Source organism: Polypterus senegalus, chromosome 8 (assembly GCF_016835505.1).
Source record: "Polypterus senegalus isolate Bchr_013 chromosome 8, ASM1683550v1, whole genome shotgun sequence".
Classification (NCBI taxonomy): domain Eukaryota; kingdom Metazoa; phylum Chordata; class Cladistia; order Polypteriformes; family Polypteridae; genus Polypterus; species Polypterus senegalus.
The window spans coordinates 26,910,161-26,935,099 of record NC_053161.1 but is presented as its reverse complement, the minus strand read 5'-3'; the positions used below and the strand labels follow the sequence as shown (position 1 = coordinate 26,935,099).

At 36.5% G+C, this 24,939-nt stretch overlaps 1 protein-coding gene across 2 annotated transcripts in view; it reads right to left on the bottom strand.

The window, feature by feature from the left end:
* LOC120533851 (A disintegrin and metalloproteinase with thrombospondin motifs 20-like) overlaps positions 1-24,939 on the bottom strand; it is a 423,413-nt gene that overhangs the window by 353,628 nt on the left and 44,846 nt on the right. For both annotated transcript variants that reach the window (XM_039760893.1, XM_039760894.1), the window contains exon 3: positions 515-680. In XM_039760893.1, the coding sequence (XP_039616827.1) occupies positions 515-680 (166 nt within the window). The remainder of the gene's footprint in view (positions 1-514; positions 681-24,939) is intronic.

Genomic DNA, 24,939 nt, shown 5'->3' with positions numbered 1-24,939 from the left:
AATTCAAATCCTTCAAATCCTTTCTCTGCACCACTGGCATAACGATCCATAACATTCAATTCAGCTGCCAATCAAACTGGAATCATCAAAAACCTTAAGTGGAAATCAAAACTGCTTGTGAATTAAGACAAAACAACATAAAACAGCTTTTAAAGTATTGAAGCGTGAATTACCCTTTGAATTTAGATTTTGTTACTAAATATGATTTAACAGATTCAGAACTTTTGATATATGCATTTTTTTAACAGTAAAAGAAAAAAAATAACACATTTCAGTATGTACAGCTGTATTCCGTTAATTGTACTAGACAAAAATGATGCATTAACCTCAGGATATGTTATTACAAAGCCTGTTCTGAGACATGCCAGAAGTAGTTTCCATATCATTACAAATATGGTGCAGGAATAACAATCGAAGGTGCAATTCAGCAATACAATTCATTGCCATATTATTTTAACAATATTTCTCATATCCAAATAAGTAAACCCAACCCTCAACTGTAAAAAAAATTTACCTATAGATCCACATGGTACAACTTTTTGCACTAATGTATTTTCTTTCTTTCTTTCATGCCTGTACATTAGATGAGGTTTGTTATGTTCGTCTTCATATTCATCTCCATTCAGTTTCAAGAGGGGCTCCAAAAAATATTCACTGTCATGGATTCGAAAAGTGCCAACCTAGATAAGCAAGAGAAAAGTATGGAACATGAGTGCATTGTTTTTCTCAAGAAGTTGTAGATAACTCCATAGAGAATAGAGTGGATTCAAATAGTATTTTGGTCCCTTCAGTTTCTTAACACTACAGTATATGGTATTGTGCATTTAGTTTTAAATTGATGCATTTGACATTGATACACTCAATAATCCCATAATGACAAAGTGAAAACATGTTCATAAAGTTTACAAATTTATTAAACATCAAAAGCTGAAATCTCTTTTATTCATGTAGGTATTCAGAACCCTTTGGAAGCAAGTACACCTTCAAGTCTTCTTGGGTATATCTTTACAAGCTTTGCACACATGAATTTGGGCAGTTTATCTCATTCTTCCTTGGAGATCACTTCAAGCTGTGTTAGATTGGATGGAAAGTATCTGTAAACTACATTCTTTACATCTCCCAAAACATTCTATGGAGATTAAGTCTGAGCTTTGGTTGGTCCAGTCAAGGACAGTCTGAGACCAGTCCAGAAGCCATTCCAGCATTGTCTTGGCTGTATGCTTCAGGTCATCGTTGTGCTGAAAAGTGAACTGTCTCCACAGTCTGAGGTTGTGTGCACACTGGAGAAGGTTTTCTTCAAGGACATCTCTGTATTTGGCCTTCTGTCAGTTTTAACTAGCCTCCTTCCTGCCGCTGAGAAGCACCATCAAAGCACAATGCTGCCACCATCAAGCTTTACCATAGGGATGGTATTACGCAGTGTGATGCCCTGAACACACCACACAACTTGCAGTGGTCTAACCAGGGGGCATCTAGTAGCTGTACTAAGGATAAATCAGGTTGAGTGGGAGGGACATAGACAGGATGGTAAAAAAAATAGTTCTTTATTAAAAACAGGTGAAGTCAAAATGTAAAAAATTTCAAAATCGGAACTTCAATCAGTGATTTATCACACAATTATCACACGATCACTGTTCCCATGTGCTTAAATAAATACTGTATAATGAAATAAAGAAAAAAACTCAAAACAGACAAAAACACAAAAATTAATATCCTTTTCCCTTCACCCTTCTTTAAGGACAAGGAACCAACAATATTCCCAGTCTTTTTCCCTTCTTTCTTTTTCAAGAGTGCTCAAGAGACCTAAAGTCTTCATCTAAAATGAAAAATGAATCATATTAAACCAATGTTCAGTTCAGTTAACACATTATCCTCATTTCTCAATATTCAATAGGCACTATTCCTTAAACTGGATTCTGAGAAACCTTATAGTAGTTCCGTGAGCCATCAGTCATGATGCCTTATATCAGTTGTAGCTACTAGAAAAATTAGCAGTGAGCAACAGAGCCTGGATTTAATGAAACACTGATTATGAAATATTGTTTGATGCATGCAGTGTTGCATTTGTCACCATGTATCTAGATGTATGCATAAACTGTTTTTTTTTTGTACCAGTATGTGTAAACAACTCTAGTTCAGTTCTTTTTTTAATTGTCATTACATGTTTGTTGGTGTTTTGCAAGGTCCAGTTTTTAAAAAGACTTTGTGATGATCTGAAAGCAGAAATAATAACATTTGTATCAAACAAAAACCGTGATGTTGTATAGTTCTTCATATATACAGATTGGAACCTGAAGTTATGTTACCCTGTAGACATACTTGGGTTATTGAAAAAGTTTAACTTTTCACTCCACAACCAAATAAAACAATTTGATACTTGTAATAAAATAAAAGGCCCAAAGAAGAAAGTTAAATTAAAAATAAATTTATTTGATAACCAAAAATTAATTGACCCAATGAATGAGGCAAAAAAGAGAAATGAAGATTACAATTTTAACCAACTAAAACTTATTGTGACCAGTCATTTACAAAATGTTATTAGATTTGAAGACTATTTTTCTAAAAGTCAGGACTGAAGAGAAGGGTTTTTTTGTGAATTCTGGATCCATTTAAAGTAAAGAATACATCTATCAACAAATGAAGAATATGTTAAATGATTTTTCTTCAGATGTTATGTTAGAAAATTTGAAACCTAGTTTACTTCTTGATAGGTAAAATAAAACCATTCCAGTGTGCTCCTACATACTTTTGTTAAAGTAGATTTTTGACTGTGCACAACAAAAACAAAACGTCAAAATAGAACAAATAATGTATGACGCCTACATTAAGGCTATCCTAATATATTACATCATATATTGATATTTTGTGTCATACAATGCCAACATATCTTTTCATTTACATTTTATTTCTTGCCTAAAACAGTTCATGATGCCATCTTTTTTCATAAATATACTTCATACGCATATATTTATAACTATTTTCTTGATTAAAATATTTTTCACATAATTGATTATTTTGTTATTTCACCCTTTTTTTAATTTTCAATGGAGTTCCACAGACTGAAATTTATTGTATGGGACTCTGCAGTCCCAAAAAGTTTAAGAAACACTGTTCTATGGGATGATCATAGAATAACAAGCACCTCTTTCTATCCTTACTCAGGCTGCTCAAAAAGACTCCAATGCACAATGAGAAGGAAATGGGGAAGCAATGTGCACGGAGCAACACCTCCCCTGGGATGACAGATGGTAGCCACAGGGTTGGAGCATGTTAGCTGAACACTGCCAGGGCCCGTGGCCTCCGCCAGCGGGCGCAAGGAGACAGCTGAGCTCTCCTTAGCCGGACTGCCACAAAACCCAGAAGTGCAGCCAGATAATCACCGGACACCTGGAGTACTTCAGCGTACCCTATAAAAGGAATCAGTAGGAAGTGGATGAAGCTTGATGGAGGAGTGGAGGTGAAAGGGAGAACTGTGTGCTGTATTGGTGCTTGTTATACTGTGCTGCAGATGGGAGACAAAAGAAAACTGTTTCTCACTTTTGTTGTTTTATGCTGGATACTATGTCTCTGGCTGTCTGTGTCAGGTTGGGGTGCCAGGTGCGCCCCGAGGTCTCCGCAATGCTCACAGAATCCTTTCCTCCAATTCCACTGGACGCTTCTCCAAGGACCCTCCAATTACCTAATTCACCTACACACATTTTGTTCTATGTGCTGCAATATTGAAAGAACCCTTTAACTCTTTCAGGGCTTGTCAAAAGGAGGCACTGACGATGGTAATCGACTGTAAACTGTGACAAAACGACCCGTTATGTTTTATTTGGACTCTTGTTTCTAGAAGGAAAGTTAGATTCATTGGTTAGACCGAGATCTCCTGTGCTCGCGTGAGAAGCAAGGCGCAAACAAAGGCAAAAATGGCACTGACATTTGGTAAGAGTTCAAAGCGAATGTGTAAAGCAAAATACTCCATGGAAGACGTTTTGCCTATTATCTCTGAACTGGACTATGACTTGTCGGACTCAGATTTTGATACAAGTGATTGAAAATGAGTGTGAGGTTCCAGCTTCAGCTGATTGGTACTCAGCTAATTGTTGTACTGACAATGTTCGCCAGGGAGGACTGCCACTTAACAATAATAAGAGGTAGAAACCAGATTACAATGCACCGCAGCTTTGTCCCAGGCACACAAAGAGAGCCTGGCAGCAAACCTGCTGCAAATTCTTGGCAAACTGCTAGCCACAGCATTCAACAACAGACATTTTATGTTGATTTCTGTGTGAAACCATTGCTTTTCAGAAACTATGTTTTTTGAAATAAATATTCAGCCCTCAAAGAGTTAAATCCACAACCCACACTCACATGCTTGTGCACGGCCACAGACACTCCAACTTTCATTACTCTATAATTAATATCTCTACAGGGACTTTTACTCACACTGGAACGGTTTCATTAACTTTTCCAGTACTCCTCACATCTTGATACCTCGCATGGATGAGTTTTATAGCGCTCCAACACTCACTCCACACTGCCTTGCACTTGTGCACCCATTCCTTCACTGGAGCTTTAATCAGCACCACCTTCAAACTGCTTAAGGTAAGCACCCCTCGGAACTGTTTAATAAAAATAAAAAGTCTATAAATAGTTACACGCAAAAATAAAGATGACACCATCCTGTACTTCACCACAGATGATGAGAAGTGATGCTGTCAGAGTCCTTCATATGGCGTTTAGCTATTTCCAAGAGGGAGTTAGCTGCTCTACCATAAACGGCTAATAAATGGAGTGCTACCGAGATGGCTATCCTTCAAGTAGGTTTACCCATTTCATCTGAAGTTCTTTTAGAGTGACCACTGAGTTCTTGGCTCTTTTTTCTCGATTCCTCAATTTGGCCGGACAACTAACTTCACCATTATTGAGGCCACTATGCTCCTGAGAACATTCAAAGCTTTAGAAATGGTTTTATATTCTTTTATATTCTTGCCCTGACCTATACCTCACAATTTTACTGTCAAGATCTATAATGAGTTTTTAAATGAAAATAAATAAATAAATGAAATATTTCAGTTTTTGATTTTTAATAAATTTAAAACTTTCTGAAATCCATGTTTTCATTTTATTATTATGGGTAACTGAGTGTAGATTGATGGACAAAAATGGTTAATTTATCAATTTAGAATTAAATCGACAACACAAGTATTCAGTAAGTGAACAGGTCTGAATACTGTCTGAATCCACTGTATTACTGTAGTCCTCTCATGGTAATTTCAACTAATCTTGCATGTAAATTATTTTATAAATACTGTACAATTAAATTAATTATTCTACACATGAACTTTCTATCAACAGATAAAACATATTGCAAGTAAGAACTTGTACATACTCAAAATTAAAAATATTAAGACTAAGCTTAACAATCTATATACCATATAAAGTACATGTTTGTTTGTTATTAATGTAAAGCTTACTTGTCACCATATGTAAGGTTTTTGACACAACTTTTGCTCTTGTTCTTGTTGCTGGAAGTGGCTTGGAGTCAGATCAAGAGGCAGGGAAACCTTACAGTCTGTTTTCACAACAGTGTCCCAAGTTGGTAGGATGGTGGTGTAACTGTAAGCACAATTGCCTTTCAAGCAAAGAATTTGGTTTTGATGCCAGTCAATTATATTGAACTTTTTTTTGATCAAGCATTTCCTCACTATTTATTTCATGGCTACAAGACACCCTGGATGACATCACATTATCTCCAAAATTATCTCCAAAAATCCAAGAGTAATCTCTCACCATTGCATCACCATCACCACCTTCCCAGCACTGATTGGCAATGGAATGAGCAGCTAAGGGTCTGAGAAAGTTGTAAATCCAAAGCTGACTCAAATCTCATAACAAACTGGGATCACAGGAGTGACCAATTGTATTTAGCCTAAATATCATTATTTTTTGCCATTCAAATCTACAGAAAAATTTAAAAATAATGCCTGGGCAAAGCTGGAAAACAGAGTTTCAAAATAGTAAGTGGTATGGAATAATACATTTTGATCTGTCAACAGTAAAACAAATTTTGATGGGGCTAGTGTTGGATAAATTTTAAAATTCCTACTTCAGTATTCTGTCCTCTATACCACTACCGTAAGAGTAATGAAGCAAGAATCTCCCTCCCATGTTTCACTCCAGGCTCCTTTTTGTGCTGCATAAACATGCACCTCCTTGCTTTGCCGCACGACACTCTGAATTTTCTACGCTTTTCCCTCAAAGAACCCAAGATATAAACTGGGTCCCCTGATTAAACATTGTTTTTTAAATGTTTAAATATTCTCATGTTCAAGCGATTTTTCTCTGAGTGTAATGTTGTGATCCCCAATTTTGAGAAAATACATACTAATGATGTTAAGTGTGGCAGTGTGTATGTTGGGTTTGCCTTGTGGGCAATGAAAACTGAACAGGCACAGTTTTCTATGAAAGTGCAATGAAGGAAAGTGGACCAAAAAGGATGAATGGATGGACAAAAGCTGTATTGACAAAAAACACTGGCTCCCAAAGTAAATATGTCAGATGCCCAAATAAGATTTTAAAACTTGGTAAACTAAATGTAAATTCTGCCTTTTTTGCCATTAGATAGATCATATATCCTCCCTATGGCATTTGCTACTTGATTGACATACAGGGCGGCCAGTCTGAGATCTCTTTTCTTCTAACACACTGGTCATCCCACATGCACCCATACAATCAGATTGTGATTCGGACTACAAATGCCATGAATGTAATTACCCCGACCTACATGCTGTCAAATAAACAAACCACACAGCGTGGCTTCGCCTCTGACACTGACTTACGAGGTTCGATTCCCGAGAGGGGATGCAGTTAGTGTGTACGCCTGATGAGCCCAGAATTAGGGCGAAACACGTGTCGCATACTCTTTGCATTATTTGACAGTAAAACTTTGCAACATTCTATGATCTGTTTCTCGCAACTGAACAGGGCACCGTGGCGGATGTTTGCTGACACAAGCGTTACCTGGTAAGTAACCACCCATACAATCAGATTGTGATTGAGACTACGAATGCCATGAATGTTATTACCCAGATCTACATGCTGTCAAATAAACGAACCACACGCCGTGGTGCAACGTAAAGGGCGAAACACATGTCGCGTACTCTTTGCATTATTTGACAGTAAAACTATGCAATATTATATATACAGTATATATATATATATATATATATATATATATATATATATAGCATTTTTAACGTTGGTAGATCATTTCGACCTGCTCATTTTAAAAGTAGCTAGCAATCCGAAAAAGTGTGGGCACCCCTGAACTAGATACATGTACTTATATATATGACAGCATGAACTGCTTGTAGATAAGGTTAGTCTTTTATTGGTGTCAACATATTGCAGTAGTTTTATTAAAAATAAGTGTTGGTCGTTCTAAAAGCGTTCACATGTGACTTGCCCATGCACTGTGTCATCCCTGGGAGCCCGGGATTCCCAGAAATGTCATGCGGGATTCCCAAATTCCCGGGAATGGATTCCCTAGTGCAGACCTATAAATACCTGGGAGTGCAGCTGGATGATAAGTTGGACTGGACTGCCAATACTGATGCTCTGTGCAAGAGAGGACAGAGCCGACTATACTTCCTTAGAAGGCTGGCGTCTTTCAACATCTGCAATAAGATGCTGCAGATGTTCTATCAGACGGTTGTGGCGAGCGCCCTCTTCTACGCGATGGTGTGCTGGGGAGGCAGCATAAAAAAGATGGACAAACAGGCTCTATTGTAGGCATGGAGCTGGACAGTTTGACATCCGTGGCAGAGCGACGGGCACTGAGCAGGCTCCTGTCAATCATGGAGAATCCACTGCATCCACTGAACAGTATCATCTCCAGACAGAGAAGCAGCTTCAGCGACAGACTTCTGTCACTGTCCTGCTCCACTGACAGACTGAGAAGATCGTTCCTCCCCCACACTATGCGACTCTTCAGTTTCACCCGGGGGGGGTAAACGTTAATATTATACAAAGTTATTGTCTGTTATACCTGCATTTTCATCACTCTTTTAATTTAATATTGTTCTTTATCAATATGCTGCTGCTGAAGTAAGTGAATTTCCCCTTGGGATTAATAAAGTATCCATCTATCTATTCATCCATCCATCCAGATAGATAGATAGATAGATAGATAGATAGATAGATAGATAGATAGATAGATAGATAGATAGATAGATAGATATTAATTTGTCCCAAGAGATAAAATATAGCTTTTTACAGAAGCTCAAAAAATAAATATTACAACAAACTACAATGCCATCAAATACACACAATAATTAATACAAAATAAAATTTTGACTTTATTAAAAATAAGTGAAGAGCAATCACAGATTCAATGATGCATTATAAAGGCATATCTCTATTGGTATAATGGACTCCAGCAGTAATTCTTCACATATTTATTTAAATAAATTATTATAAATAAATAATTTTTGGCTGAAAGTGCTCAATAATATTTTTTTCATAGAGAGGATTTGCAGCATTGTTAAATATGGGCTATTTCATTGTATCCCCAATACACTCAGCAACTAATAAAAGAGATGCTGCTATGCACCATTAGTTGTCCGATCCATTAATATATCAATATTTCCAGGGGTGGGGGTTGATTTGTTTTCGATCTTATGTTTGTAAAAATTGATTTATTTGTATGAAATGTTGTGTCATTTTAATAAAATCAATAAAATAAAATAAAAAAATCTGCATTTCCCTAAGTGGTTCAACTGTGCTTCATCTATTGTTGAATGATTCCCCTCAAGATATACTGTACAGTAATCCCTCCTCGATCGCGGGGGTTGCGTTCCAGACTTCCACCCCCGTTCCCGCGATAAGTGAAAATCTGCGAAGTAGAAACCATATGTTTGTATGGTTATTTTTATATATTTTAAGCCCTTATAAACTCTCCCACCCTGTTAACATTATAAAAGCCCTCTAGACATGAAATAACACCCTTTAGTCAAACGTTTAAACTGTGCTCCATTACAAGACAGAGATGACAGTTCTTTCTCGCAATTAAAAGAAAGCAAACATATCTTATCTTCAAAGGAGCGCCGTCAGGAGCAGAGAATGTCAGAGAGAGCGCTCGCAAAGAAAAGCAAACAAACAAAAAAATCAATACTGCGATAAAGCGGCATTTTGTAGAAGAGCGTCCGTGTCCTCTGTGCAAACAGCCCCTCTGCTCACACCCCCTCCGTTAGGCAGAGAGAGTGAGAAAGATAGAGAGAAGCAAACAAGCACTGCGCGGGAAGCATATCTTATAGCATTGAGGAGTTTTAGTTAATATGTAATACATGCTCTGATTGGGTAGCTTCTAAGCCAACCGCCAATAGCATCCCTTGTATGAAATCAACTGGGCAATCAAACTTAGGAAGCATGTAACCTAAATTAAAAGACCCATTGTCCATGAAAGCGGCGAACCAGCGAACAATCTGTGATATATATTTAGATGTGCTTACATTTAAAATCCGCGATGGAGTGAAGCCTCGAAAGTCGAAGAGCGATATAGCGAGGGATTACTGTATAGACTTTTTGTGATAATTGTGAGACAGATAGCGCTGAACTTTTAAATATGTCATAATGCACTTTACAGTTCAGACCAACTCCAAGCCACTTGTTTTCAGCTCAGGCATGCTTCCAGAACTAAAAGGACAAGTTTTCCATTTAAGCAACAGAAGTTCATACATCTTTACAATTGCTGGACATTATCTCTGAACATTCAGTATTACCAATTCAATAAAAGGAAAGTGCATAAATAACAATTTACCTTCTTAACATCACAAATTTGGATTTGTCTGGCCAGGACAACAAAGTAAATCTATGACTTTTTCCAAACCTCTGTGCACTGCATTAATCCAGCTCACCCAAGCTTCTGGAGTGCTTTACTGCAGCACCTGCAGAGAGGAGCCTGGCTCACACAATCATGCTCTCTCATGCTGAAATCTCTATCCTACAGCCTATTATTATGGCTATGTAATTGCTCCTCTGTGCCTCCTTCAGCATGTTTCACTTACTCCTTCTGCAAAGTATCTTACAGATCTATCCTATTGCCGTATGTCTTTTTTTACAATCAAAGCCATTGTTTTTTATTAGAACAATTTGAGAAGTAAGGTTTTTGAATTGGAGTTCCTTGGACCCATATTCTCTGTTCTTCAACTTTTTCTCAGCATTTTTTTCTCTGGCATTAAACCAGGGCTGTGCTAAACTCATGTGTTGTGGCACACTTCTGCCACTCACACAGTCTCTAACTTGAGTTGACACAAACCATATATCAATTAATATATAATTATGTTCACCTACATTGTAACAAGAGTCACAATGCCTTATTTGCATCTTTGTGTCATATTTAAGTAAGGCAAACTCTTGTAGCCATGCTGTTTCAAGTGATTGGCTGAGGTAAAATATCTCCCCCCTGAACATGAAACTCAACTGTTACAGTGAAGCAGTAGTTTTTAGCAATTGATTAACTGCTGTTGGCAAAGCTGGCCTAGAGTCTTGTGGTGTAACTCCCAGCTGGCAAGTGAGGCAGACATTTTTTTACTATAATTTTCCAGAACATTGTGTTCAGTTTTTTCCTTCAGTACATCATTGGTTTTTATGCATTATTCTGTTTGTGATTCCACTTTTCTTGTGAATATTCAAGAATACTATATACTATACTATTACTACTATACTATATACTGTACTATACTATTCAAGAATACTATAATGTGCTCCAATACATAACTGCTGCAAGAAAGAGATGTTTCTAGCTTATTTTGAGAGACCATACTAAACAGCACATCTCCAAATAACACTGCAATAACAAAAATTTAGAAATTTTAACCACATCTAACTAAAACTACTCTGCTACCACCCCACCAGTTCCAATTTCGTGTAAGATAACAGTGGGCTTGCAAATGTCTGAATATCGAAGATATAAAAGAACACAAAGCATGCTGAACATATAGTAAAGGACTACACCACCAAAAATCCAAATCAAATTTTACAGCTAATGTCTGATGGGATATTGACCAATTCAGTATAGAGTTCATCTATATGAAAGGTTGTCAATCATCACTACTTGATGCCCCAGTCTATAGTCTATGACTACAGAAACAGAAAGAGAGCTGCTGGATCAAAATCAAGGTGAAGCAACTTATATGAAGTTGGGCAATTTCATTATTTACTCTGCCAAGATAAAGGAAAATGGCAGATGGATTCAGGAACAGATTAAAGATCTAAGGACAAATTATTGTAAATGCTATCAAACACCAGGCAAACTTCAAAACACACAGCCAGCAATAATCAAAGGCAGAAGGGCTATTCAAAAAATGTGGTAAAAAATATGCAGTACAACAGACAAAGAATGCAAGACCAAAGAACCAAAAAAACACAACAGTCAGTCGTAGCACCCTCAACACACAACTAATACACAAATATAGCTGGTAGGTAAAGGCAAAGAACAAAACAAAATTGCTTGTTCTATAGAAACACTTACGAGTGTGTATATATATATATATATATATATATATATATATATATATATATATATATAAACACACATATATATATGAAATTTATGTTTCAACATGTACTCTTTAAGGGTTCCTTTAACACTCTACATGTTAATGTGACAGTGGCAATTTTACTGTGAAGGACCTACACGTATGTCTAAGATGAAATGCAATATACAGTAATGCAATATACTGTAACATCCCAAAGAGTGGTTTCCATCCATGCATTTTATATTAGCATGCTGTCAACTCCAAGGGTTTTGATATGTGGAATGCGGCAAAGCATAGTGGCAGACATGTAAGGGCCCTAGGGGAACAAAGCAACTGTGAGAGATGTGTCAAGGCTGAGTTATCCGTTATTTGCTTCCATATAATTTGTAACCAGTACTGAGGTGAATAAAGCTATTATCTGTGCCAAAGTCAAAATTTTATTACCAACCCAACACTAACTGGTACCTCAAAAATCTTTGGAGCAAAAACAGTATCCTCAGAGGTATCAACAACCACAGAGAAAATAATAGGTGTCTAAGTGTTATCAAAAACAGCAGATCATAAGGTGGAATAAAAATCTTAAGATACCGAAAAATTTAGGAAAATCCACAATTATTGTGATAAGTTTTCCTCTGATGCAGAAAGCTTGAAATTATAAATTAGAAGACAAGTGGAAAATAATGTCCATCCTTTAAATTATTAATAAGATCTCACAAATACCAACACTCTATGCTTCAAGAACTTAATTTACTTAGCAAGCACAGTGTGATAGAAATTTTAAGGCAGGCAGCACTCTTCAAAGAGTAATAATTCTAAACCTCTTCACTTACCAGAATCTAATCTGAAAGTCACTGTGTCACCACTCTCAGAACAAAAAAAAAAGGTAAATGATCTTATACAATGAGGTCAGAACAGTGTTAGATGTCTTTTAATGAGTAAATTTGCATTTCATGTATGGGGAGTGTGGGGACAAAATTTTGTGAAAGTGAGACCATGAAAAAACTGAAAGCAAAGGGTAAATAGTTTCATAAAGATTGTCAAGAAGCAGGCAAAAAATGAAAATTGATAAAATGTCTAAGGAAGAGAAGCTATGTAAAACTGTAACTGCATCACTAGATACTAGGAAAAACTAACCAGGACTTGAGAATGAGAAACAATGCCAGAGTGCCAAGATCAGGCTCACAGTCTTCTTAAATACATAAATCATTCTGATGTGCAATTAGAAAATCACAAGGCAAGCAGAAATGGGGTCTATGACCAAAGAGCAACTGCATGTAAAGAACATGACCAAGGGTGAGATGTGACCACCATCATCTGTCCATACTACTCCCAGTGCGTCTTTCCCAGTAATTACTCTGTACTTAAAGAAAAATATTGTTTAACAAGAATTAATATGACTCACAAATGTTAATCTTTATTCTTGAAACTTTACAATTACAGATAAACAGTATTAAACAAATCAAAGTAAGCATAGCTGCAAGAAGGCTGTATTTGGATTCTAGTTTCTAATTTGATTGCCAGCATATGCTCTGTTTTATCAGAACCTATCTATTATTACTAAAATAATACATTTATGATACTTGTTTAAAAAGCAAGCTGTGCATGTGCAGTGAAAATATAGCACAATAATTAAAACTAATAATTAGCTACTGTTGATCAAACTGCTCACAATATCCTAATGCTTATTCTCCTCCTGAATACCTGCCTCTTCACCACTAGACCGATAAGTTTTCTACTAATCACCTCTACTGAGATGTCTAGAATTTTATCTGACTCTCACATTACAAGATTTGTCTTGTTGCTATATTGTCATCTAGTCTTGGCATTACCTTCCCAACCTTACCAGTGACTGTGTTATTAATTCTCCATTAATTTTGCACGGTCTTGCTGGGCACTCAGATTATTTTCATATATTTAGAAGTTTGTGATTCTTCTGGACGAAACATGCTTGCTAATAAAGCCAAATAAAATTGATCAGTTTTTATCAGAGATTAGGTACTAGTGTTAAGTTTAAAAAATTTTACGCAGAAAACTTATCTATCAATATTCATTTTTTTTTCATATTCTGTACAGACTTACACAGATGCTATACTAGACTATATTAAAAAGGGAATAAGACAGAAAAATGAATGTTCTTTAAGAACGAATAAATTCTTGAAGAACTGGTTTGGAGAAGGATTGTGTTATAATATATTAGTGAGCTGTAATTAGTGAACAGAACTTAGGGCTGAAATTATCTGTATACTATAAATTAATGTATTTTCTGCAAAGCAGCTGGAGCTAAACTATCAACACCAGTCATAAAGCACACTTACATACACTTGGCCAAACCTACACATAACAGGCCAAATTTGTAACATAGACATCTTTGGATCAGAGGAGAAAAGTCTAATTACAACAAGAAAACCCCACACAAAAACAAGAAGGACATGAAAATTCCACACTGATAGTATCCATGCAGAAACTGAAACCGAGTCTCCTTGGCTGAAATGTTACTCAGCCAAACTCGCAAAAATAATTGTATATAAGTGCCTTAAATGTATAGGAAGCATGTTACATTATGGAATATCAGCTAGATCAGAGATATCAGCTACAGCATGCTTTGTTCATCTTCAGAAACAAAATTGAACTAAGTGGCCTATAGTGCCCTAAAAGAATTTAGGGCATCAAATTCTGAGTACCCTGGTACAAACTGGCATCTGGTTCAGCACTAATTCTCAATAATATTGGAATAGGCTGCAACACTCCTGAACTGGAATTAACAAGGTCAGAATCAATGTTCCCTCTAAGGAGTAGCATATAGTAAGCAAAAAATATTGTTTATGAGCGACATTTTGTTTAAGCCAAAAATTTATGAGCACCAATTTTCGCGTAGCGATTCTGGGGTTTATTTCAGAACAATGACAAGTTGTACTGACATTTGAAAAATACTTAAAAATTGAAGAAGCAGGTTTACATGAGCAAAATATTTATATTAAGTAAATGTACTAAGTTAAACTTACTAAATTAGTTCCTCAGTCAAATTCAAATAGTCTCTCTTCTGCTGTTTTCTGCTTTCCAGATGTTATAAACTTTAACTACGTCTACAGCCTTTCCAGAATTCAAGAAGAGTTTAATTCTCATTAAATGTTCCAAATGTTCAACTTCTAAACGGTTTCTGGCTTTAGTCTTTATACTGTTCATCAGGCTAAACCCTTTTTCACAGTCTGTACTTGAGGCCTGGAATATCCATGATTAAGAAGAGTTCATTTAAGTGATCCTGTTGTTGAGTGAATGTAAGAATATCCGAAAATGTCTTTAATGCTCCACATTTTAACTGCTCATTAATAAGAATTTTGAATTCTGAATACTGTTTACAAAGATCACTTTTAAGAATATCTTCATCTTTCTGTAGGAGAAGACAGTATCTGGCTGCAAGGCTTTTTATCTGCTCATGTCCAAATGAATACTCCTCCTGATTTGCAGTGGCACATCAAGAGTCTTTTTCAAATATTGACAAATCTTTTAATTCATCATCTGGAAATCGGCTGTCCATATGGTCATACATCTGCTGGATAGATTTTATTACTGATGTGTGTGTAAACAGTCCTTAGTAAAGTTTCTATCCCTCTCATCAAGGGTATATTCTTCCATGCATCATCTATACCCAAATCCTCACGATGGGCTACACAATGTTGCTCTGATAAATGTGGAATTGACTGTTGCAATAGTGCAGCTACACCTTGTCTTTTACCCAGCATGACCGAGGCTCCGTCAGAAGTAAACATAACCATCTTGTTTAAATCAAACCCGTTTTCCAAATAAAAGTTCTGAATAGCTTGAAAGATTGATGAACTATTGCATGCTATTAACTTCAGGATTCCCGCAAACACAGTTTTATAGACGGATTCATTTTCACTCCTGCACTTTATGTATAAAATTAACATCTTCGAAACGGAAATGTCAGTTGACTCATCAACTATCAAGGTATGATAAGCTGCTTTCCTTATTTCGGTATACATTTCAGTTTTGATAGCTGAGTTTATACACTCACTAAACTCAAAGGCATAGTTCTTACTTCGCCAACTCTCTGGGATTTTGACATATTTTCAGATGTGATCATGAATATCCTGAACTGACAGCATTGAAGAATTTATTCTAATAGCAAGCGCCTCCAACAAGTAAGACACCCATGGCGCGCGCAGGAAGGAGCCACTCCCACCAACTCTAAGACCATTGTATACGACGACAACTCGCAGAACCACGCCCACCAACTCGGACGCGACGACACAGGAAAAACGGCGCCATTTATGTTCGTCTGTCGTAGAGTCCACATGCAGCTCTGAGCCACATTGACTGTTCATAGAGACATGTTTCTCGCGGAAGTTTGCGAGGGGTATCCCATGGGTTCCTTAAGACAATCCTTTAAAACTGAGGTTAAAACACAATGAAGGAAGCAGTCTTTAATAACCAATAAGCCCTGTGCCTCTGTTTCATTACCGTCTCACCTGCCTTCACCAATGCAGGCCCTGCAACAGTCGAGACGCTCTCTCAGCAGCTGACCTTCTCTGTGCCTGACCGGTTCACACAGAGGCACCACACGACGCGGCAGGACTATCTAAGAAGAGGTATGTTTGTCACGGATGTAAATCGCTGTATGCGGCATGTGAAACAGTTTGTTTGTCGTGGATGTGAATCATTGTATGCAGCGTGTAAAACAGTTTCCGAGACCGATTCCCATGGTCTTAGACTTGGTGGCCGGGTCTCTGTCAGTTGCTCTTGCGACCCGACCGGGCACATGATCAGGGAGTGTGTATGCTTCGAGTGTGAGGGTGGACGCGACAGAACCATCTAAGAAAAATCATGTCGCGGATGTGAATCGCTGTATGCAGTGTGTAAAACAGTTTGTTTGTCGCAGATGTGAATCGCTGTATGTGGCGTGTAGAGCAGTTTGCAAGGGGTATCCCATGGTATTACAGTTGCTAGGCGGGTCTCTGTTAGTTGCTCTTGCGAGCGGGCACATGACCAGGCAGTGTGTGTGCTTCGAGAGCGTGGGTGGACGCGACAGCAACATCTAAGAAGATTCATATTTGTCGCGGATGTGAATCGCTGTATGCAGCGTGTAAAACAATTTGTCACAAATGTGAATCGCTGTATGCAGCGTGTAAAACGCTGTATTGTATGTTGCCCTCTCCAGAGTTACATCTTTTCATTCACCTATAGTCGTATACACAATGAAGTAAGCAGTCTTTAAAAACCGAATTTGCGGTTACGACGCACCACAGCAAACTGTTTTACACGCTACATACAGCAATTTGCATCCGCGACAAACATGCGTCTTCTTGCTCCTGCACTTTGTACACACCCCCCTCCCACCTCGCTGCTACCGTGGTCGGGTGTCTTGGTTGATTATATATAGAAAGGCAGCCAAAAGTGCACAGAGCAATGAAAAGTCTACGTGAGTCACAGGTGCATCTGGACTGTGCAAAGATGACAACGACTCGAGTGACAAGTTGGAGGTGGGCACATGGGCAGGCAGTGCATAATGGATGAGAAATCAGCAGACTAGCATGACGGAGGGAGCGGAGTGGATGTCTTTCTCCTCTCCTCCCGTTCCACCCTCCGCGCCTGAGTGCCGCACGGACGATTGTGTGTTGGTTCGTTCCGTGCATTGTTACAATGTTGCTTTTCTTGCTGATTTATTACATTACCGATTTTTCAAATGTTAATTTTCTCCCTGTGCTTAAAAATCATTAAAAAACCGGCCTGATTATGCGGCGTATGGTAAGCCGCGGGTTGGCTAGTCTACTTTATTTTTGATGATAAAGATAACAATTAGGCAAAAGACTATCATTTAAAAAAGAAATAGGCAAAATAGAAAATCTCAAATGATCGTGTATACTAATGATAAACCAGTCTTCATCATGTTTACTAAATAGACTTGACCTGTACCCAGAGATGCACTGTCTACAAATAGTAACCATACTTCCATTTAACATTTTATGTTTGTTTGTGCACTATTTCCTCCAGGTATTTTTCCAGATTTGCTGCTTTTGTCTTGTCACTAGACAAGACTAGACTAGACTAGACAAACTAGACAAGTTTAAATGACTTGGGACAACAAACACAGTGAATCAAATGCATAAAATGGAAGTTTAATAGTAAAACTGGTTATCACTGGCCTCATCATAGTAACTCATCACTTTGCACGCAATGAGTCCATGATGCTCAGCACATTTAAGAATATAAACCAAGTTTTTTTGGTAGACAAATTCTCAGTTTATAATTCTTTTAATCACATTCACTGGTTTACAGTTGCTCACAATACACTGTACTAAATCACATTTTGCTTTCACATTTGATGTAAGAGTGGTGGGAATCTGTAGATTTCTTTTAATCTCTCAGTCACTGAAATGTAGGAATGCATGAAGCTGTGAAGATGGTTGTAAAGAAAAGGACAATGTTCACTGGTCTGCATAACTGAGAAAGCATAAAAACAAAATACATGTCACACCATGCGAAGATCAGTGCTGGCATTAGAAATGTGAAGGTAGTAAACATTAGATAAAGTTATCTAAACAAAATTGAAGCAATACATCAATTAAATTTCTATACTTTGTTTAGAATTGTTTGTTACTCTTCACTGTGTTAATATTACTTTAAAGGAATGTTTACAAAATATTGTTTTTGAATTAGCTTTACTATATAGTACATTTTTAAAAGATAATACAGCATTTCCTATTTACCTGCAATTAACACTATTGCTAGATTTCTGACAATGAATATGCATTTGCATTTATAGAAAATATATGTTATTCCAAGTGAGTATTCCCCCACTCCCCTCCCAAACCCTGACTCACCTGGCTGAGGTGGTGAGACTCCTTTAGAATTCAGACTTAAGAGTGCTTCTGGTCCATCAGAGGTGTTGCTCAGAAGCACTTCCAGGTAAAACTGTGCTTTAGTACAGGGGTGTTTCTTTTCCCATAGCTTCCTCCAGCGAAACGTAAGGATCCCCACAGGGCTGCCTGTCAGAATTGCATCATCCATGCAGCCTTGCAGGTATGCAAACATTAACGACCCCAGGGGGATGTTCACCCAGCATGCTGGGGAAACATATATCCCTGAGAGGCAGTCTCCCATCATCATTCCATTATTCTGGCCTACCAACCAGTAAAGGGGACATCGATCCTTCCAGCTAGGATCCTATTAACCTATTAATAATAATAAGATGGCTTCCTGGCCAGATAAGACCATCCAAATATTCCATTACAATTATTATTAATTGAGCAGTCTTTGCTGCTTGCTATTAAAGTGTTTTGCTTTCTATTATATACAGACATACCATATCACACAAAACAAATGTCCTTACATTTGTTTTAACTTGATATCTTGTTGCATTAATCATGCTAAGTCATGACAGTACAGTTTCAAATGCTGATCAGTTATATGGATTTCAGCATGTCTAAAAACGTGTATTCCAAAAAAATGCCATTTTCATGTTTCAACAAGTAGGTTTGAAATCTTTTCATCATGTTTATTTAATTGCCATTTTTCCTTCCTATGGTTATCATTATTTTTTGCCATTTTAACTTAAATTTAGTCTGATGATGAAGTCAAAAATTTGTTATGAAGTTAAGTTCAGATTCTGATTCTACAATGTTCAAAATGTAGAGAAACATTGATTTTATCATGGTATCTGTATGGGTATTTGTCTGTGGGAAACTGAAACTGATTTTCAGGCCATAAAATTACAGTTTTCATTGGAAGATTATACTTTTTTGTGTTGTCTAGAGTTGCTGGATGCCTACATCCTAGCTAAGATAAAACATTTTAGAAATAGCAGTTTCCAGGATGAATGATGGTACCTAAATACAATAATACATTTTGAAAGAAGTGACCTATCTTTTTCAAGCAAGTTGCATTGTGTTTACCTTGTTACAGGCTCCAGATCTATTGTTTTTGGTCTAGTTTGGTCCAGTACTTATCCTCATATCTCACAAAAACAGTTTCAACTAGTTTCAATGATAATTGCCATAGAAACTGTCAAATTTAACTAGGACATGGACATGGTCGTAAGTCATGATACCAGGCCTATTGACTTGCAAAATTTTTGCATGTGTAATTTTTGAGATGCATAATTTATCTAAATATACATGTATGCACACATGGAGTCATACGCAAGCGTGCACACATGCACACATACTCAAATGGATTTATAAGTGAAGATAACTGACAGCTTGTTATCAGAGCACATGCTTGATTATGAAAAGAAAGAAACAAACTCAAACACACACACAATAGATCTATAATGGTCGACATGGATAGAAACATTAAGTCATCCCTGTACCAATTTGTATGTAAATGCAGCTTGTTTACTTCATTTGACCCAACGTATTTAGTTTCAAATTAAATATTATTTAAGATGTTCATTTGATTCAATTTTCATTTTACTCCACATACTGTGATCCTCACAAAGAAAAGCAAATGTAAAGAGGGAGGAGATCAGATTTAACTGTATGTTTAATTTTGCAAATAATTTATATTATATAAGTGAATGTACTTGATTATATATTACTGTATAGTACAACTGGTTGTTCTGTATTGTAAAAACTTCCATTGAGTGATTTCCTATGGAATCACTAAAGTAAAATTTACATGGAAGTACTGTATGGACTATTCCATACCATTATTTACCAAGTTCAGTTATTTGAGGACAACATTCATAAAAGCTTAACTGATTTAAAAAATGAGTTGTTTCTTGTAAAGTGAATTTTATTTTATGTTTTTACTATTTTAAATTAAAACTTTTTTCCAATGTATCAAGGTCAGCATGTTTGAGACATCATGCTAACAATGTAGTTTAATGTACTGATTCTCAGTTTTAATTCATTGGATTTTTTTTTGTTTTATTACTTCAAGTGAGAGAGAGAGGTTAGGAGCATGCGCTGATATAGTGCATTGCCACACGCACTAAATGACAAACCAACTCAGGATCCCAGATCAGAACTTGAGTGCAGCCATGTAACAGGTGACACTTCAGCATCACACTATTTCAGATGGAATGAAACCAGTGTGAGTTTTTTTATGGTAGTTGGAGTGCCAATTCTGCCACCAATCCCCAGGTTTATCCTTGAAGGTTGGAGGGCCTACATGCAGGGCTGGATGCAGATAAAAGGCATACCCAGGAAGGAGCAATTGAAGGGACTTGTTGGCATTTACGGGATTCGAACTGGCAACCAGTGCAAATCCCTAGCCTCAGAGCTACCACTTCAGTCTGTTTATTTCAAGTAAACAAAGATATAATTGAAATTTATTTGTTAAAGGTCTGTTAAATAATAACAAAATTCACTGGAAAAGACCTAAAAATTATGGCAGAATATTTATTTTAATAATATGAATTCTCTTTGCTACTATTAAATGAAGTCACCACCAGTTAATGAGATCTTGTTTAATACATCACATAATATCTGGTTATTAAAGTTGAGACTGAAAAGATTCTCTATACTTTGCAATATTTACTCCTAAATATTCTGTGAGACTGTGGTTGGTTAATTTATAATTATGCATGGGTAACTTGCAGGAACAAATATACTCTTACATGAACATTTTACAAAACTCAGTTAATACATATGGATGTGATGAGTTGGATTAGTAATGTAAAGTACCTTATTATCAGCTGTAAAGTATATTACTGTACTTGAGCATGTCATTCTCTCCAAGCCTCTAGCTGTTTATATGTATAAGTGTTTAAATAAATGGTTTAACAACAATGGCAAAAAAAATCAGTGATAAAGAGCATCCCTGCTAAGGACCAAATCCCAAAATGAAACGAGAATTTATACTTATGTGAAGAGGGTAAACTGTGTTTTCTAGATTCAGGTAAAATAAAACGTTTTTTCCAACGTAAAATGGAGGGTGGTGTGGGATTACTTCCAAATGATTAAGATTAGTTGGCATCTGGCATCTCAAACAAAGGAACACAATCTGAAACATTAAAATAGTCTTTGTGAATGTGTGTTTGATATGGAAAAAAATCAACAGGGGAAATCAGAGGATGACCGTCTAATAAACTTTTGATAGACTCCTTAAAACATAGCAAAACTGATGACCAGTAAAGTCTGAATTTAGGACAAAACCATTAATATGTAGCCAAGGAAAACTGATGCTTGATGGCACCTCTCTTCTTTTATACAACTCATCTTTCAGTTCTTTTGGTTCACTTTTAGGTTAATGCATAATTATATAACAGAACTGCAGAAGTGTAGATAAGCACATAATGGACAGAAGGATGCTTATTATGTTTGCCCTTTTTTCTGAATTGTCTTTAGTCAGTTCTTCAAACAATGGGTAATAAAAAGGCAATGTAATTTCAATAAGGAGAGATTGACTAGTAGGATATAAAGATAAATTCAAAATGATTTACTTTTGTTCTTATTGCTGCAGTTAGAAAAACAATGTCCCTTTACTGTATTTTTTTTCTTGACCCTACAGGATGCCCGTTGGCAATCAGCCCTCCAAGTGGCTGCACAGATGCCAGTGTACCCGAATTCTGAGACACAACTGGATGTTCTTTTCTTCTGCTTTTAAGATTCCCAATTCGGGATGGTGTGCAGGTCATGCTAGATTTGCTATTTCTACAGTTAAGACTACTGAGGCATTCAGTTTCATAAGTAATTTGTGCACAATTCCTGCCAAGTCTCCCCATATTTATTACTTAATCTGTAATATTTTGCTGCCTTGAATACTGTACATATGTTTGCTCACTCTGCCCAGTAACTAACACTGGCTTTTAAATTTTAGATAGGAAAGCCTCAAAGTGTTAATCCTCACAAACACAGAGACTGAGGAGCAACAGTCCCAGCAGTCACTAAACAGAGATGTTGTTCCGTTTTGCAAAATAACATTTATTTTCTTAAGTTACTGAGCTTTGTTGTTGGATTTTGAAAGAACCAAGACTTAATTTTAACTTAAAACAAAACTAAGGCAGGAGAGAAAAATGAAGATGTTTTCATCCAAGTACCGGCACCTGAGAACATCACATTACAAGTTCAGACATACAGAGATTGTAACACAATGTCTACTGTATGCATAACATAAAAGAAAAAAAATGATGCTACATATAATGACAATTAAGTCTGAGTTCTATCAAAATCCAACAAAAAACCACAGTAATTAAAAAAAATATTATTAGTTAGACATTAGTCTAAGCAGACCTTTATCTATTGTGATGGTTTGGTTTGGTAATAATTGATCTGCAGGTGTACCAAGAAAGGAGGCAGAACAAGAAGTAAGGGTACAATTTATTAATGTTTGAACTCCGTGAGTGAACGTTGTTTATCAACTGTGTTTATGTTTTAACAGTTACAGTGAAGTAGAAGAGTCCGGTCGTGCTATTGGGCAGCAATTAAAGAAAAAGGAAGGAGAGATGTCCATCTCAATCTCTGCTCTGATCTGCTGTGCCTTTGCCAAGTGATAATGAGGTATTTGCCTATTTTGTTTTTTTTTTCTTCTGAAAACTATCTCAGTCTCATTACACTGGCTACCTATCTCACATAGAATTGATTTCAAGATTCAATTAACTATATAGAAGTTTTTGAGTATTTCAGACACTGTCTGTATTTTGGAGTGTCTGCTCCCAACATTTCTTTACTCAAACATTTCTTTAGTCCAAGATCAACCATAAAAAGCGTCAGCTTTCTGTACTCATGCAACTAAATCTGGAATGCTTTCCAACAGAGAAGTGCCATGCTATTGTTGATAATTTCAAAAAACGTCAACAAGCCCACTTTTCTAGTTTGGCTTTTTCTTAATTACTTGCATTGGTTGTAACAGATTAGAAATGATACTGTGTACAGTTTGTAAGATCTGCACTGGGCAGTAACTTCTGCTGTGTTTCTCTGTTGTCTTTTTATAGTTTATTGCAGTGGTGCCCCCCTGCATCTCCACCATCTGCTACATCAACTCCAATTGCATGTGATGCCAGAGAGAAGAAAAATTCACAAGATATCCAGAAATGGAATTGTCATTGGACTGAGACAGCCACAATTATGTATGCTGGGATGTGCAGAGGGGGCTGTGCAGGCTTTGGCTTGGGACCCCCAGAGGTTTATTATCTCCACCATCCTTAAAGGCTATAAGTTTGTCTTTCTCCCTGGCCATTTGAACATGCAGTGTATTTATTACAAAGGACAAGGACCCATCCATTTGCTTCTTATTTACTTTTATAATACCTTCAATTTTCTTTATAACTGTATATTTTTGTAGAGCAATTTGAGCTACACTTGTAAGCAAAGGTGATATAAAAATATTATTATTGAACAAATGTTAAGGGACAGATCAGGAAAAATGTCAGTTTAATTAGAACACATTTTTATGGAATATTGCTGAAAAACTCTGATTCTGAGTAGCATCATGTTCATAAAGCTAAAATAGCATTTTTCATGTTTTTGACAAATTTAATGATTCACTTTTACTATGTTCAAAATCTTGGCTAGCATTTTTTTTAAATACTAAAGTAAAAATCCGTAAATATGTTTGTGTTCCCTTTCCCTAATAGTTTTTTAACACCTCCCCGTTGTTGGCCATTTTCATTGTATTTGTGTTCTAGTTAAATGCATTTACCATTTATATATATATATATATATATATATATATATATATATATATATATATATATATATATATATATATATATATATATATATATATATATATATATATAGTCATATGAAAAGGTTTGGGAACCCCTCTTAATTCTTTGGATTTTTGTTTATCATTGGCTGAACTTTCAAAGTAGCAACTTCCTTTCTTTTAATATATGAAATGCCATATAGAAACAATAGTATTTCAGCAGAGACATTAAGTTTATTGGATTAACAGAAAATATGCAATATGCATCATAAAAAAATTAGACAGGTGCATAAATGTGGGCACCCCAAAAGAGATATTACATCAATACTTAGATGAGGCTCCTTTTGCAAATATAACAGCCTCTAGACACCTCCTATAGCCTTTGATGAGTGTCTGGATTCTGCATGGAGGTATTTTTGACCATTCTTCCATACAAAATCTCTCCAGTTCAGTTCAATTTGATGGCTGCTGAGCATGGACAGCCTGCTTCAAATCATCCCATAGATTTTTCGATGATATTCAAGTCAGGGGACTGTGACGGCCATTCCAGAACATTGTACTTCTCCCTCTGCATTAATGCCTTTGTAGATTTCAAACTGTGTTTTGAGTCATTGTCTCGTTGGAATAACCAACCCCTGTGTGAACATTATCCTGAAGAATTTTTAATGTTTGGTTGAATTCCTCTGACCCTCGACTTTAACAAGGGCCCCAGTCCCTGAATTAGCCACACAACCTCATAGCATGATGGAACCTCCACCAAATTTGACAGTAGATAGCAGGTGTTTTTCTTGGAATGTAGTGTTCT